The 17,067-nt window shown below is 33.9% G+C and overlaps 2 protein-coding genes across 2 annotated transcripts; one reads left to right on the forward strand and one right to left on the reverse strand.

Moving 5' to 3' along the window:
• Nucleotide 1: 1 nt before the first annotated feature.
• On the forward strand, nt 2–16,197 carry LOC149730868 (WD repeat-containing protein 46-like). The gene is made up of 12 exons (XM_089884155.1): nt 2–161; nt 304–406; nt 469–553; nt 1,057–1,206; nt 1,487–1,591; nt 9,845–9,995; nt 10,286–10,409; nt 10,617–10,728; nt 12,028–12,205; nt 14,125–14,248; nt 14,743–14,933; nt 15,853–16,197. Exons 1-12 carry the CDS (start codon nt 105–107, stop codon nt 16,111–16,113), a joined length of 1,641 nt encoding a protein of 546 aa, XP_089740281.1. The 5' UTR covers nt 2–104; the 3' UTR covers nt 16,114–16,197.
• Nucleotides 2,509–9,782, reverse strand: LOC149730869 (guanine nucleotide-binding protein G(i) subunit alpha-like). Its single transcript, XM_089884168.1, has 9 exons — nt 8,885–9,782; nt 8,248–8,372; nt 7,600–7,693; nt 7,049–7,153; nt 5,717–5,868; nt 5,042–5,174; nt 4,312–4,489; nt 3,615–3,739; nt 2,509–3,167 (listed from the first exon to the last, which is right to left on the reverse strand). Exons 1-9 carry the CDS (start codon nt 8,975–8,977, stop codon nt 3,102–3,104), a joined length of 1,071 nt encoding a protein of 356 aa, XP_089740294.1. The 5' UTR covers nt 8,978–9,782; the 3' UTR covers nt 2,509–3,101.
• Nucleotides 16,198–17,067: the final 870 nt, after the last annotated feature.

A 17,067-nucleotide genomic window follows, 5' to 3' on the forward strand; every position in this document is an offset into this window, starting at 1 on the left:
TTCTTTTAATATTATACGAAAGTCAGAAATATAAATAATATTGTTTGCCTTTTAAAAGAACAGGTAGATGCTCTTCTGTATATTTAACTTAACGCACGTGTTATATGAATAAGATGACTACGAAAGAAGAAGAAACTGCAGAAAATGAAATTGCTGCAAAGGTGGTTTCATAGGTTTTCATTTGTAAATTTAAGCTGCACCAACATTTTTAATATTTCATACCACCGTTATAAAGTTTTAAAAAGTGGTCACTGTACACAAATTGTGCTTAAAATAACTCTAACCCATTGATTTCATATTCAGGATCCTTTTTATGGCGATGCCCCAATACATGAAGACAGACTGGAGCGTTATAACAAAGGAACCCGAATTAAAACAAAAAAGATAAGAGACAGAAAGTTGAAAGGTAAAAAAAAGTTTTAACTTTATATTTTAATATATTAACTTTTATCTTTTATTCCATTATAGGAACACTTGATTTAACTGAAAAAAAATATGGCTCTGCTGTTAAACAAGCGGCAAGATATGAACTTCTTCTCACCGAGGAACCAGGGTAGGTTGGAACACATTAGGTTAATTTTACATAGTTAATCAAATATGAAAAGGGAAGATTCGCATATGTATAATAAAGCATGCCATATTTATTTAAATTGGTTCTAGTAAATATTTTTGCTAGTTTGTAATATCTCAAATGATTTTTTTATAATTTTCATGGGGATCCGATGTAATGGTTTTGCATATTATTCTTTTTTTATCTGGATGTGTTGCAGTGTAAAAGACATTACATTTAATTTAAGAACGATTTAACAACTGTTGTTTTTTGCTATATCTTGTTCTTCTATTCAGATTTCTATTTCTAAATCATCGCTGCCATAATAAAAGAAGCAAATAAAGTTATTATTATAATATTGATAATTAATATTATTATTTATTATTAATCGAAAAAAAAAGGACAAACCACAAGCTGTTTATGTTTTATTAAAAGTTAAAACCAGGTTGGAAAAAATGTTTGCATAAAAACATTGTTTTATTTACATTGTCGAATTTGACGAACAGGTTTTTGGAAACAGAGGAGGGTGAGGAGTCATGGATGATCGATCAACAATCCATTGTTAAAGAAGCTGACATCGCAAGCGCAAATAAACATTTTCAACTTAAACTGGAAGAGTTCGGACCATACAGAATTGATTACACAAGAAATGGAAGGTAATGTCACTTGAATTTTTAGTTTGACCAATTGAAATAAAACAAATCTGGTTAAGATATATTGAGAACTGATTTAATAACAAAATGTTGAAACTATAACAGGAGGTTTTTATGAAACAAGATTTTCTAATAAAACATCAACATTTTACATTTAATCACTAGAGTTAGCAAACCTTTTTTTGTAATCTGTCTTTAAAAATCAAGGTGGCTAATCCCATATCCCATTATTTGTTTACATCGTCAAAATTTTAAGCATTTTCTATCATTTGTTTATAAATAGACACTTGTTGATTGGTGGGAAGCGGGGCCACGTTGCTGCATTTGATTGGATGACGAAACGACTCACGTGTGAGATGAATGTCATGGAATCAGTTGAAGACATCAAGTGAGTTGTGTGGGGGATATTAGATAGGAAGACTGCATAGGAGCCAAATCTAAGGTTGCAGGGTATGCTGAATTTTCTGGCACTACATCAATCAGTATATGTCTCGCAGTCTCGGTGTATGGCAAGATGCGGTGGCAAAGTGGTTTGCACGCCTGCTATCATTGTAGGCATATGTGTCATTGAGCAAGACCCTTAGCAGCAATTGCTTTAACCCAGTGGGCACTTATGGGTTGTCGAAATGATTAGCCAAACATTATTAAATATAAAAATATACAAAAAAAATCACCAAAAAAGTAACATAAATACTTGTTAACTTGTAAGCGGGCACTAGGTGTATGAAACAGAATACCTGCTTTTAAGGAATGTTGTTTTCCGGCCATATAAGGATAAAGTAAGTTACATTTAAGACGAAACCCATCCTCTAAGCTACAAAAACAAATTTGAAGAAGATTTCCCCCACAGTTAAAGTACATACACATGGCGGCAAAAACATATATATATATATATATGTTAATACTAATCAGCAAAAATTACAGCCAGTGTGTTAGATTTTTTTCATGGGAATGCCATTTAACTAGCCATCCCCTGTATTTTAAAAAGTTGTGTGCCTATGGTGACTATAATGGTCATGCAGCAGTGTAAGAGTCTATGCACAATATTGTAACAAACAAAGTAAGGGACATAGTTATAATAAATAATTGTTAATCAATGCAATAACATGCACGTAGGTAAAATATCTGTACAATCAACAGCACATGTATCGATTTATGTAGTTTGTACTTTTTGTTGTTAAGTGTGATGTTGTGTACTCGTGTAATCTGTTTAATTTTGTTACATAAGCAAAAATTAACATTTTTTAACAATTTAACCACTATCCCAATGTCTAGTGGTCAAGGCAGGTAAATTTATAGACACTATTTTCTTATGAAATTTTTTTTATTGGGTTTTGGGAAAAAAAAACAACAATATCTGTTAGTGCACTGTTTTCAGAATTCAAATATTCAAAACAAGGAAACAGTTTAATGTTTTTATAAAATTCAGTGAGTTCGTGTCCTCAATTAAACTTGCTACTACTTCCTAGCTGTCTCATGTCATTGAGTTGATTAAAAATTGTTTTAAAACCACAACATATCAAGACTGTAAATTAAAAACAAAATGTACAAATTAATGAAATATAAAATATATATATGAACAAGCACACAGGTTTGAAGAAATAAAAACTTCCCAAATCAAAGTAATCTCTGTGTACTTGTAATCGCTCTGTATACCAACAGTGCATTTGTATTACCCTATGTTTGGTGTTAAAACAGTGACAGTTCATAAGCATTCAGTGCTTTCTACACACTGGTGATATCTGGTAACAGTTATGAAGAATATAAGTTTTAGTCAATTGGTATCCATAGTTGAATTGGTTTGCTGCAATATCTCATTTCTTAATTGTTTGAGGATATTTGTCACTGGTGCTGTAAAAGCAAATCTTTTGGTTATGTTTGGTGTAATCATCTAGTCGTTAAATAAGTCCAATCTCCATCATATTTGACTTTGTTATGACATCAGCTACTGCATCAAATACAACCTAAACATTAAGTACTAATTAATAAATATAAATATTAAATATTGAATATTAATAATAACTTTATTTGTTTCTTTAATTATGGTAAAGAAGATTTAGAATTGTTTTAAACGAAAAGACAGAATAAAGGGGCAAAATAACAGTTGTTACACGCTTACAGTTAAAAAAATATTTACATTTGAATGGAAAAACATAAAAAAGTGTTCCCTACACCCAGCAGACAATTAACGAGCCATTTATGTTTTAATTAGTTTCAAGTTAAACTTCCAATAGAAACAAAAGTGTGCGTAAACACACAACCCGTACAGACTGGTACAGTGGGGAATGTACCACCTTATATAAGAATAATGTACCAGTTGATAAAGAGGTGCTTTAGCTTTATATTTATATATTTTGCATTTTTTAAATACTATTAGACCAGTGAATGTTGATTTGATTATAACTTCGTACCTCTATGTTTCTTGTGTCCGTCGCACATGTGAAGTGGCAGTAGATTTCTTTAGTGTCCGGGTGAATGTTTAGGTCTTCGAACTGATGTCGTATATAAACAGATGCTTCAGCGTAGGTGTTTTTTCCTAAACAAAATATTTTGGTGTTATTTCAATGGTATTTCATTTTGTAAGGATTATATACCACTGTACAGTTGTTATTTTAGATGTTGACTTTTTATGCTTTCTTATAGGAAACTGCGTTTTTTTATTCTTTAAATGTTGGGCTTGGGATTTTAGGTGTTTCTGAAAGGAATCATAGAAGGCCAACATCTTATATATCAACTTGTACTAACTATTCCCATTCCAGTATCTTATGCCCAAATCAAATCAGTATCTTATGCTTAAGTTAGGGGTTAATATACTGTGAGATAAATGGTATAGTGCTTTTGGACCTACATCTTATAGAAGACTGAAGTGACAACATATAAAATCAATTTTCCAGAATGGAAATGTTTGAAATATAGTAGTTTCTGTGTAATGGGCCAAACAGACATAGTTGAAAATAAAGAAAGTGTTGTATTTTCTTTGCATTGTAAAGTTTAGATTGAAAAAAAATGGTGTGATCCCAAAATAATGATACAAACTATATTTGTGTAAAAAACTCTTTTCTATTTTTTAAATTCGTTTTAACTATTTTTATAGTTTGTTATAAATACCTGTATAATCAGGAAAACATACAGTCAGTGGCGAATTGAGAATTTTCTGCTGGAACAAATCTTTTTTATTAAGGAAGAGAATCATTGCAGTTTTTGAAAACCAGGAATTGTTGCAGATGGAGTCGAATAGAACCATTGACTCGTGCATTCGATTCATTTGATCATCTTCTAATAGCACCTATGGTAATAGTATGTGTAATAGGCAAGGGGAATGTAAGATGTTTTCTTCCTATTTTTTTCATCCCATTTGGTAGTAAATTTGGTAGTAAAACAGAATATTTACAGAATTATATAATAACAGCCAACCGTATCCTCATGCATAGTTTAAGCAATTTTGCCCATTTTATTGCTTGTTTTACTATTGTTACTGAGACAGGCTAGACAGCTTGTAGTTTAGTATAATTGTATTTGTTTATTTTTAGGTGTAAATATTAGCTGTAGTTCCCAGTTATTGGATTAATTTGGGGGGTTTATTTTGCAATGTATTGTTTACTTGTGACCCCTTTTAATCTTCTCTTTTCCATAGCCCTTCATGGTTAAAAGTCTAATATATACAGTACTTTTTGTAAAGTTGATATACTCTTGGGGGCCCTGCAGTTCGTTACACCCAGTTATGAAAAGTCCTGCTTTGTAGTTTTAAAATTTTGCAATGTGGGTGTTGAATTCTGAATCATTAAATTAGAAATATTTTGCTTAGGCAAAAATGTATAAATTAGGATTTTTTATGTACCTGATCATAACCACTTAATGCAACAATAAATATAATGGCAGTAACATCTTCAAAGCAATGAATCCATTTCTTTCTTTCTGTTCGTTGTCCCCCGACGTCCAACATTAAAAAGTTGATGTCTTTAAAAGTAAATCTAAAAAAAATAAAAAAATATTCACTTTAAGGATTACGGTTAAAACTGCTTTTTTGATCATAGTTTTTTTTTTGATAATTGGTGCCTTTTATTTGGGTGACCAGATAGATTGGTTGTTTTCATTTTTGTGTGCTAAGAAGTATGTTTAGAAAGTTTTAAAATTATTTTTGTCATGTAAAACAATTTCAAAATTGATCCAAAAACAATCTACAAACTGATCTACAAACTTTTCAAAACTAAAATATTATGTAGGCAATGCATAGGTTTTCATAGCTTTAGTTAAAATCTTTGTGCATTTGTTAAGGTGTCTTGCTTTAATCTGATTATACATTCAGGTTTTAGTATTACATGTAAACTCTTAAAACTTATTGGAAATTTTAATACTGTAAAAATTGAAAAAATATTAGCACCTATTATCCTGATCATTTGAATGTTCTTTGTTTACTACTAAATGAGACAAAAAGATATTTTGAATGCTCTCATCTTCCCCCAGCATACTATACATTCTTTAAAATCAAACAAATCTCAAATTTTTTGTATACTTTGTTTCTGATATTCCTGTTGTAGTCACTCGTGTCCTCAATATATCTTGCTCCGATGGGATGTAGTTTGGATCTAATATTGTGTCAAGGTTGTTAAGATAATATTCAGCTGAATCAATAAGGTGATACTCTCTTGATCGACCGAAACATTTCTGAAATTGAAATTACGTTTAATTTAATGCTTAAATAATATCTGAACCAAGTCTGTTTAATGTGTTCCACTACCGCTACCATGGCTAATTATAACTAAACAGCGATGCTACTCATTTTTGACAACTATAAGTGTATGTTTTAACAATGTCACCGAAGATTTTGTAAAAAAACATTATTTTTTACTACAATATGTAGTACACTAGTACGACCTTATTTCGGAATTTTCTGAAAAAAAAACTGTTGTTCATATTTAATGGATGTAAATAGTTGATGTTAAAATTTGTAATTTTGTACACATTTTTCCCAAATCCAAAAATAACACATAAAACAAAGTATTGCAAAAATTTTGTTGTTTTTTACTAAGTTAGTTTAAGAATGCTTTAAAATTAGGACAAAAAATAACCAAAGGTTAAAACTTACAACAAATATTTGTCTACTGGAATCCAGTAAAACGCATTTCATGTTTAATGTCTGACTGGTCCAGTTAGTATAGCTTATAAATTATAAATAACCCCACCGTGGCATAATTAAGTTTGACTCCCAAGTTTTCAACTCAGCAGTTTTGTGTATTTACTTTTGGTATAAACAGCCATGATTGTGTGTTTGTGTAACACAAACTGTGATGTATTTATACTCTATATATCAGGTTGTATTTTTACACTTTATATCAAGTTGTACACTGTATCATATACGCATAAAAAAAACAATATATACTAGTAATCATTTAGTTTTGGTATAAACAGCCATGGCTATGTATTTGTGCAATACAAAAAATAGTATTTATAGATCGTATATCTAGTTGTACACTGTATCATACACGTGAAAAAAATATTCATAAATAGTTTTGTGTGTAGGTATGGCTATTTATGTATTTGTGTAATAGAAATCCTCATGTATTTCTACACTATATTTCAGGGTGTACACTCTACAATATATATGCATAAAAAATATATAGTGATTAGATTTATTGTATTTATAGACTTAATTCTGGTTGTATTTCTACACTATATTTTATGGTTGTATTTAATATATATATCTTATATTTCTGGTTGTATTTATGCACCTATATATCAGGTACTCCACAATATCATATTCACATAGAAAATATATATAATGATTGGGTTGTATCTGTACACCATTTACTAAGTTGTATTTTGAACAATATTTAACATCACCCACTTGTATTCCACCATCTTGCCACAAGTTTTTTATACATTGTCCGATAGTTCCACCAATGTCTTCTGTGTTTGCTGCAGCAGCTGCTAGCAATTTGCCTGCATCGTTCTGTAATCAAAACATATTTTCAATTTATTCCAAGAATTCGACACTATTACTCTCTTTTTTTGAACATATAGTAATAGAAAAAGATGGGACACATTTTCATTTTATTTTTTCGTCCCATTCGGTAGTTAACAAAGAACACTCAATAAATTATAAATCTGTATCCTCACGACTCTCATAGACCGTTATTAATTGTTTAAAACACAGGATGTTTGGATTTTGGATATTACATGCTAAAGGTGTCCCATCTTTCCCCACAGTACTATCTATAATCATTTTTTTGCTAAAAATGATAAGATTATATTTGGGACAGGGACATAGTATTTGAAAAATTCTGTTGTTTAAAAAAATAGCCAGTAATATTATTCCTATTAGTGGGTAGCCACGCAATATGCTTCCAATGCAGACTAAACACGCATGTGTCATATTTTAAATATTTAATGTCGTACCTCTCTTTCTTTGTCTTCATATTGTATTCCTAACTTGTTCATAGCTACCACCATCGACAGCATGCATTGCAATACATTCCCAAACACAATAGGTCTGTTGTAAATGGAATACACTTTATTAATAATATAATAATAACTTTATTTGTCTCTTTGATAACGGTAGCAAAGATTTATAAATTGTTTTAAACGAAAAGAGAGGATATAGCGACAAAACAACAGTTGGTAAATCTGTTCTAATACACTAAGTATTAGGAAACCAATATAAGTATATTAGTTATGCTAAAATTGTGCCGTCCCTTGTGATTTGTTGTGAATATGACCTTGCACAAACAATTTATAAAAAAGAATAGGGCGTGTCATTTGTTTAATTAGGAATTGTAGTAATTATTAAAGTATTCTTTTTTTGTAGGTAATTCTTTATAAATATATTGGCATTAAACTATTTTTTAATAAGTTTTTATATTGGGAAGTTTCCTAATTTGATCATAAATTTGCGGTATCTTACCAGTAAAACAATCACATTTTTTAATTACACACAAGTGGACACAACAAACATTGATATTACTCGAACAATTAAAATTTCGGTATAAAAAATATGAATACCAAAATGTTAATTTAAAAAATATTTTTCACTTAGACTTCTCCAACCTAAATTTATAAACTTCTTCTTCTGAAAATCCATTTTTATGAATAATGACCATTTGTTTGACAATCGTACTTTTGCCTGATTCACCAGCCCCAAGTAGCAGGAGTTTGATTTGTTCCTGGAATGCCTATGGAGTGGTATAATAAATAAAAAATCTGAAAACTACTCTTTTAGCATTTCTTTCCGTAATTTTTTTCCTTAAATTTTTATGTCTATTTTTTACTGGTGTTGGGGTAATGGGCCAAATCTGGGCTGGTATTCCAGGTCTCATAAATCCTGACATGCATCTCCACATGAATTCAGTACCACACTCTTATAAAATAAAGTATAGTAGGTTGGAGGAAGATGGGACACTTTTTATTCTATTTTCTCGTTGCAATTGGTGGTAAACGATGAAATATAAAACCGTATCCTCACGACTCCCATAGATGGTTGTTGATTGTTAAAACCCGATCAGAATATTTGGTAATTATGTACTAAAAGTCTTCCCCCACTCTACCATATAGTCCCGTCTTCCCCCACCCTACTATATTGTCCCGTCTTCCCCCACCCTACTATATAGTCCCGTCTTCCCCCACCTACATATGTATCAGTTTATATAAACCTCAAGATGTTTAGATATAACAGGTGAAAAGTTACCTTCGTTTCTGTTTTAATTTGCCTATCAATGTCCCGGCTTATCTTCCCTGCTTCTGCATTGTCTTTGGACAAGCCACATCCCATTTTCAACATCTGTGGCGGTTTTGTAACTTCTTACACGACACAAAAAAAACTTTTTATTTTCAATTAAAACAAGTGCGGCCCCATGCGCGAACAAAACCAACTGAATGAGCTGTTTCCTATTGCTCCGAATCGGGTCCAAATAATTGCACAGATAATACAAATGTATACAGTTCTTAGCGCTGAAATAAAAACACGTTTTCCGTTTTAAATACGAGATCAATATTCGGTAGAATGAACAAACGGAATGATATTTGAAAATTATTTCGTCCTTTGTTCAGCCAGGTCGAGATGAAACAAACACATATCGATTTTACAATTATACCTGATTCGTGAGTAAACACATTAGCAGTGCCACTTTTTATCACTTAATGCGTGTACAGTGTTTTTAATACCTCTATAATACAGTAGTTATAAACAATAAAAAGGAAATACATTGTTATCGATGCAAATTTCCGTTGTCGCGTACTAGCCTTGCGTAATTACACCACGTATTAAAACACTTTAAACGCACACGCCATGCATTATATTTGATTAAATAATCTCGTGGGTTTAAAATAGGTCACTTAGCTATTTATAAAGTTTAGTAAAGTGGGGTAAGATGAGACACGTTTTATTCTAGATTCTTGTTCCTCTTGGCACAAAATGTGCTAGCTAGCGGTATCCCATCTTTCCCCACACACGATACTCAACCGTTTAAACAAACTTATCTGCCTAAAATCAAGTGTCCACTGCTGCGGCTCTAAGCGACCTAAATCAATATTTCAAATAAGTTAACAGCGGGCTGGTATATTGAATTTACGCTCGCTCTGTGTCTGACGTTCGCCCATATACACTGAGTTAGTAATGCGGTTCGTAAATTGATCTTCTGTATCCCAGGTGGCTACACACGGAGAATATGTTTGCTGTTGCCCAGCGCAAATGGCTTTACATATACGATAACCAAGGCATCGAAATACACTGTATGAAGAGATTAAACGACACTCTACGTTTAGACTTTCTTCCGTACCATTTCTTACTTACAACAACGGTGAGTCACACAGGAAGGCACTATACAAGCAGCTGTACCTAACACCTTACCAAGCTTATGTATATATTGTACAACCGTCCTAGCATCCTGGTAAATTCTCGCAACTGCGTAAAAGTTTGCCAGAATCTGTGTTTATACACAATGTATAAGGACTTTCGTTTCGTTGCTAACTCCCTTCTCTTGGTTGTATTATTTTACCTGATCTTCGTTACTGTAAGTGATAAATAACCAATTATGCTGTTTTAAGTTACCACTGCGCCTGGGGTATTCTAATCTGTTTTGCTCGTTAGAACCGACATGGGTATCTACAATACACTGACATTTCGACTGGAAATATTGTTTCAACAATCAATACGAAGGGTGGCCGACTGAACGTTATGTGCCACAATCCACACAACGCAGTTGTACTGCTGGGTAAGCGACAATAATCCAATTTACTCATAAGAATTTCACTGAGTTTTAAATGGCTTAAATTATTACACGCTTTCCCGTAGAGCTTACAAAACTCGAAAGATAAAAGGTTATGAATAATTTAAACCAAGCCAAACGCAAAAAGCAACAGCGAATTTATCGCCTTTCAATCAATGTTTTTTTTAATTTATGAAATATCTTATTTTCTAGGTCACCATAATGGTTCTATATCTATGTGGAGTCCAAACCAAAAGGAACCATTAGTTCGAATGTTGTGCCATAAAACTGCTATACGGTCAATGGCAGTAGAAAAGCGTGGAAAGTAATTAATATTTATGCTTATGTGGTAACTCGTAAGCGGGCACGAGGTGATGAAACTGAACATCCGTGTTATAACGAATGTCGTTGGCCCGCCACGCGATTTCATCCAATAATATCTCATTTTTATTAAAAAAAACCTTTTAAACCGCAAAATAACGCTAAAAAGTACGCTTAAGTATTCTTAACACGTAGTCCAACAAATACTTGGTTATTAAAACGCCATATTACATATCATGTACACACCCTACTTATGTTTTTGTTGATAGTTGCCTAGTCCTTAACATAATGTCAGTTATTTTCTTCGAATTGTTAAAGCACAACTGGTTTACAGAACATAGTACGCATAAACACATCTTCGCGTTTCTTGTGAATTTATTACATCTCCCAACCATTTGTTTAAGTACGTGTAAAACTATCGCAAATTTGGGTAAACGCAAAAAAGACTGCATACTGTATTTAATATCAAGACAGATTAAAATCTATTTATAGCACCTTACGAACGTGCGGTCTGTATACCGTCATAATTCCCATTATTACGTCATAGTATTCATCGAGGGTAACAAAAGCGACGAAACCGAAAAATTATTTGTTGCGAAATTCACATGTACATGTTTAAACACATATTTTAAAGATCTTTATATATTTTAAAACTTTTTTTATATTGATATATGCGTTTGTAGTAGGGTGGGGTAAGATGGGACGTATTGCATTCTCCTTTTTCGTCCCATTTGGTAGTAAACTAAGAATATTAACATATTTATATACCCATATCCCTACGACTCTAAACGAGTGTTGTTAATTGTTTCTTCATCAGGAAATATGGGATTTTGGTACTAATCCCATCATATCCCACAGTACTATACTTAATCTAAATTCCAAACATATAACTTAACCACATCAATCAAAATACTTATGGGCCACGGCCAGGCATTGTGCCTTATACAATATATAGTAGCGTGGGGAAAGATAGGACACCTTTAGTACACAATATCCAAATATCCTGATCGTGTTTTAAACAATTCTCAACGCTCTATAGGAGTCGTGAGGATCCGGTTTTATAATTTTTTTAATTTTCTTCATTTACTATCAAATGGTACGAGAAAATAGAATAAAAAAATATCCCATCTTCCCCCACCCTACTATATGCACAATATATTGAACATTAAAGATTATCAGACCTTACACAATATATGCATAATATAGTGGACATTCAAAATTATTTGGCTGTTTGGTGAATTACTGTACCGTGTAGTAATGAATACACTGTATGCCGTGAAAACTATCCATTTACAAATTCCAGCTACTTAGCTACAGCTGGGCAAGACCGTAAAATGAAGATCTTCGACCTACGCATGTATAAGCCACTTCACTCCTATCAACTTTCAACAGGACCTTCCAACTTATGTTTCAGCCAACGTAACCTGTTGGCAGCCACTTCTAATAACGTTGTTGAAATCTACAACAATCCTTGCATACAGGTATAGCTTTTGATTTATTACAATACCAATATATATATCCATCAAGCTTTCGCTGAAGGTGTAATCATTGCTTTTTTAAAAATAACTATAATAATCTTGACGGAATACAATATTTCCAATACAAACAGTCATACCTCTTGCCTGCAGAAAGAGTATCACAAAAACCGTCGCCAATTCGAACCAGCCACGCCAGATATTAATATTCAAACAACTTTGTTACTGCATAATAATTAAACCTGCTATAATATTCTTTCGAGCCTTAGTACTAATATATAAAGTACATAATCCTTACCACACAACCTGCTACGGCTTATGACCAGATAACCAAAGGATAAACACACTCTCATGTAGATATCCGTGTAAACACTGGTCTTGTTATGTTTGCTACAATCGTGTTTATACACCATACTAACTAAACCAACACATAGGCAGCTAAACATGCGAGCATATGGTATCTAATGCGATTTCCGTTACAAAGATAGTATTACTGCAACTATTATCAAGCAAATAGCTCACTTTCAACTTATTATTTATTTAAATTCTCTATTATTGACTCACAACATCGTGTGCATGCCAATTCGTCCGCACACAGCCTACCCTTAAATTATAATTGAAGAGACACGTCACAGCCTACCAGGCTTATCGTTTCCGCTATAGATCGGCTGTAGCACGACCCTCGCAGCAGAATGTAGACTTAAATAATACCTTCATATCACCGACCGCACGTCTTGCATTCACTAATATACGTCATTAAAATGTCGCAATCCGTTTTGCATGCTGGTCCATAGTACAATAGGAACATGCAGGAAGGCGTATGCGCACAGCACAACTAAGAATCCTGCGTCGTCATATTACTGCTATAGCCTATCTATACCATGCACATCCAACTAACAGGATGTTTGTTCTTTCTCGCTTGCGTCATTCTTCTTAAATCACCGAGTAAAATCTTTTCCGCTTAACCTAATACGGGATAGTCATGTGTCTATACCAGCAATGATGGATTACAAGATTAACGGCTTCTGATTTTCCCTCTATATTAAAGGCCTATATCCTACAACCATGTTACCCCATTCATGTTTTATTCAATAACTTTGAACGATAGTTCACGCTGTGAAATCGTGACGTCATACCGCGCCTAAAACGACTGTAGTCACGTGGTGACTAGTAAGCTATTGTTAGCGAAACGTAAATATATCATGTGTTTAGTCTGAAGTCATTTTTCCGAAATTTTCTGGCAACGCTTGTTTTGCGGAAACATTATTTTGAAATTCTCAACACTTCCTCATGCATAGGGGGGGTTTTCAAACCTTTTCTTAGCTCTTACTGCAATAACCCTGCCTTAACGGAACTGGGATTCACACAAGCTAAATTAAAGCGACCAAACTAGTTCGTTTTAAATTTAATATATTTCTAATGACATATATCTCGCTCGAAACGTGTCTTGTGGACTTATTTCTGCAAACAAGATATTTTAGTTTAGTTCGAATCTGCGTCAGTACTTTAAATGGAATATAATGATCCATATATGTATTTGAATATATATAGCATGGTTGAAACAACAGAAAAGCTTTTCTTTAAAATTGGAAATGATTCATTGATTTAAGTTAATTTTCAAACGCTGAAATACAATCCCCACAAAGTCACACATGTGGTAATTCGTAAGCGAAGTCTATGAAATAGAACACCAGTGTTATAACTTCTGAGGTTGCCTCGCCACGCAAGAATTAATAAGGGAAATTTACTCTGTCTATTCTGCCCTTCGTATACTTAAACGAATAAATGAATGTAACTGATTTATCCTTTCGTCGCGTGGCAACGACAGTAGTTACCTTACCACGCCAGCTTACGAGTTACCCGGTCCACGTGGGTAACTTTGTGTTTTTTTGGGGATTTTTCATTTGTTACGAGTTTATATATAGGTCCACGAACGTCCCTACTTAGTTCATATGATGAAGCTGCCAGCCGAAGACATCGCGTTTTGTCCGTATGAAGATGTTTTGGGTGTTGGAGCAGCTGACGGATTCGTGAGCTTACTAGTACCAGGTATTTATATTTTATATCTATACGTGGGTAAATTGGCAGGTCAGGAGACGTAAGGTTTAAATCAAAGTTGGCACATTACCCCGACACCTGGGGTGCTACAACCTCTTTTATAATGACCACTAATTTAGAGCAATGTATGTTCAATGTCTTAAACAGTATCAGTATCGAGCATTGAACCAGGTGGGGTAGTAGGGGTACCCTTGTCTGACAATGTACCACACGTCTGACTGTCATAATTTCGATCCGTAACCGCAAATTCAGTCTTATATATTGCTGGGTTACAGCAATAAACGCCAAGAAACATTGATTTTACGCCAGATTTCGCCCATTAAACATACGGCCCGCCTCTGACAGTCTTTTACCTTTCTCGGTTGGTTCCATACACTAACGTACTTTACCAAGCGCCAACACTCAAGTACTAATGAAATAAGCCAAATTGACAGCGCGCATGAGGTGTGCGACACAACCTGCTTAACACGTCATTTATTCCCAAGGTGCTGGGGAACCGAACTATGACGCTTTTGAGGCAAATCCGAACCGAAGTAAGCAACAGCGAAGAGAGTGGGAAGTGAAAGCTTTACTCGAGAAAATACAACCGGAAATGATCTCACTTGATCCATTCATGCTTTCAAAAGTTGATCACGTGACTGCCGAGAGGTTACGAAAGGACAGGGAGGAGATATTGGTTGGTTTATAGGATTTTTATGTTGTATTAAATAATGGTATATAGTGTGGGAGATTGGACACCTTTTAACTCAACTTCCTCGTCCCATTTAGTAGTAAACAAAGAATCTCCAGTCAGGATATTTTGTGCTAAAGGTGTCCCATTTTCTCCCACCCTACTATTATATATTTATACCATTTTTTGTTTAGGCGTAGGTAAAAAAATGGAATTTAAATATGTACAGTGCGACCTGAATAACATTGAGTGCGTTCAGTCAATATTTCCCACTTTATACACCAACATATGGGAGTTTCACATAAATAATTAATATTTTCAACAAGTGTTCACGCAACGCGATATATCGTTATGTTATCCACAATCTGCTGTGTCTGCAATTTTCATCGATGTTAATCTAATTTTAGAGCGAGCTGAGCGATCTCTTATGACCTCGGCGCGATTTTTTATTTTTAAAAATCCAAAGAAACTTCTATTTTGTATATATTTCTCATATAACGGCTTGCTTGCAAAAATTCTAAGTTTTTTCTCTGCCCTGCTGGATATTTTTAGTTGCTGATTTTCTACGTGCACATAAATGTTAATCCTATACCTGAGCCTTTTCCGCGCATTTCGTTACGTTTAAATATGACTAACTAGTTTTTGTCTACCTATATTTTAAGTCGATGACTAAACGAGTAAACGATATAACCTTTCTCTGCACCCGTCTTCCGTGACAGATTTTATTTTCGCGACGATTTTCAAATATTATATGGTTGATGGTTCTTATATATCCGTTTGCGATTGCTCATTTTTTGTGCATATTTTTCTGAAACTTTCTGAAATTTGTTTATAAGTTTATGGTAATTAGTGAAAGTTTCGCGAAACACCTAATCCATGTTACGCACAGTTTAATAAACCATGATATAACTCATTCTCCGTGCAGGGTTACGTGCCAGACAAGCCTGCATTTGCACCCCGCCATAAGAAGAAGGGCCGCAGCAAATCTGGTCACGTTGAGAAGCGTAAGAAGAAAGTAAAGGGTGAAAAACTCCGAAACCATATTCGTGATGAGATGAAAACGAAACGCGAGATGCTGAAAAAAGACGAGCGTAAAGCTGGGAAACTTCCCCATACAGTGACCACTGATGGCTCACAAGTTGAACCCGCGATAATGAAAAGCGCTCTCGATCGGTTTAAGAAGTGACACACCCCTTTTGTTTTTCTAGGAAAATCAGCGCAATCGTGGTGACGACCGTTTTTTGCTTTAAATAAACCATTTCCCAGAATACCCTTGACGTAAATGAGCATTGTTTTTCAAAATGATGTTTTCTCTACTACGCATACGGTGTTTGTTTTCTGTATTGTTCATGCGCTGAGACGCTACTGTGCATTCCAAGCTTAAAAACAAAACTTTCATTCGCGTTTGCATGTGTTTGCTTAAACAATTGTTGTCGGGTGCTTCGTAAGTCTACCTTGCAGCAGAACAGGCCACCTCGATCATTGCTTTTTTCCGAGAACTCGTGCGTGCATTCATGCAGTAAACACTCGGAATTCTATATTTCAAACCTGTTTCGTCGGGCAGGATTGACGTAAACGAAAATAGGCTTGCTTCAGCTAATGTTACGTTCGCGCTTAAACATAAACGAACAATTCTACATCCAGTGGCGCAGCCAGGGGGGGTTAGGAAGTCACGAACCCCCTTTTGAACCCCCAAAAAATATACTTTAATTTTTTTTGAAAATTTTTTGATTACCCCCCCCCCTTTATTTTTTCTGGCTGCGCCACTGTCTACATCGCTAAAGATTATATTTGATACACCTCGTGCCAACTTAAAAGTGTGTTACTTTGTGAGTATGATTTGATGAAGCTTTAGGGTTTAAATCTTAATACCACCCGAAGTTGCTGTATGGGTGTATATGTTGTCTAGTTTGATATTAAAGTGATATAAACAGTAAGTGGTTTATTCTGTTGTGTTAATGCGTCTTAATCTAATTTACCCGAATTTATTCAGCAAGATTAACTGTTTAATGTTTAGTTGTATAAATAATGAGTTTCAATGCATAGTTTTATATTTATACGCATGATTTAAACCCTAAATATAGTGGGGTGGGGGAAGATGGGACACCTTTAGCACAAAATATATAAATATCCTGATCCT

This window comes from Ciona robusta, chromosome 9, assembly GCF_009617815.1.
Source record: "Ciona robusta chromosome 9, ASM961781v2".
NCBI classification, from domain to species: Eukaryota; Metazoa; Chordata; class Ascidiacea; order Phlebobranchia; family Cionidae; genus Ciona; species Ciona robusta.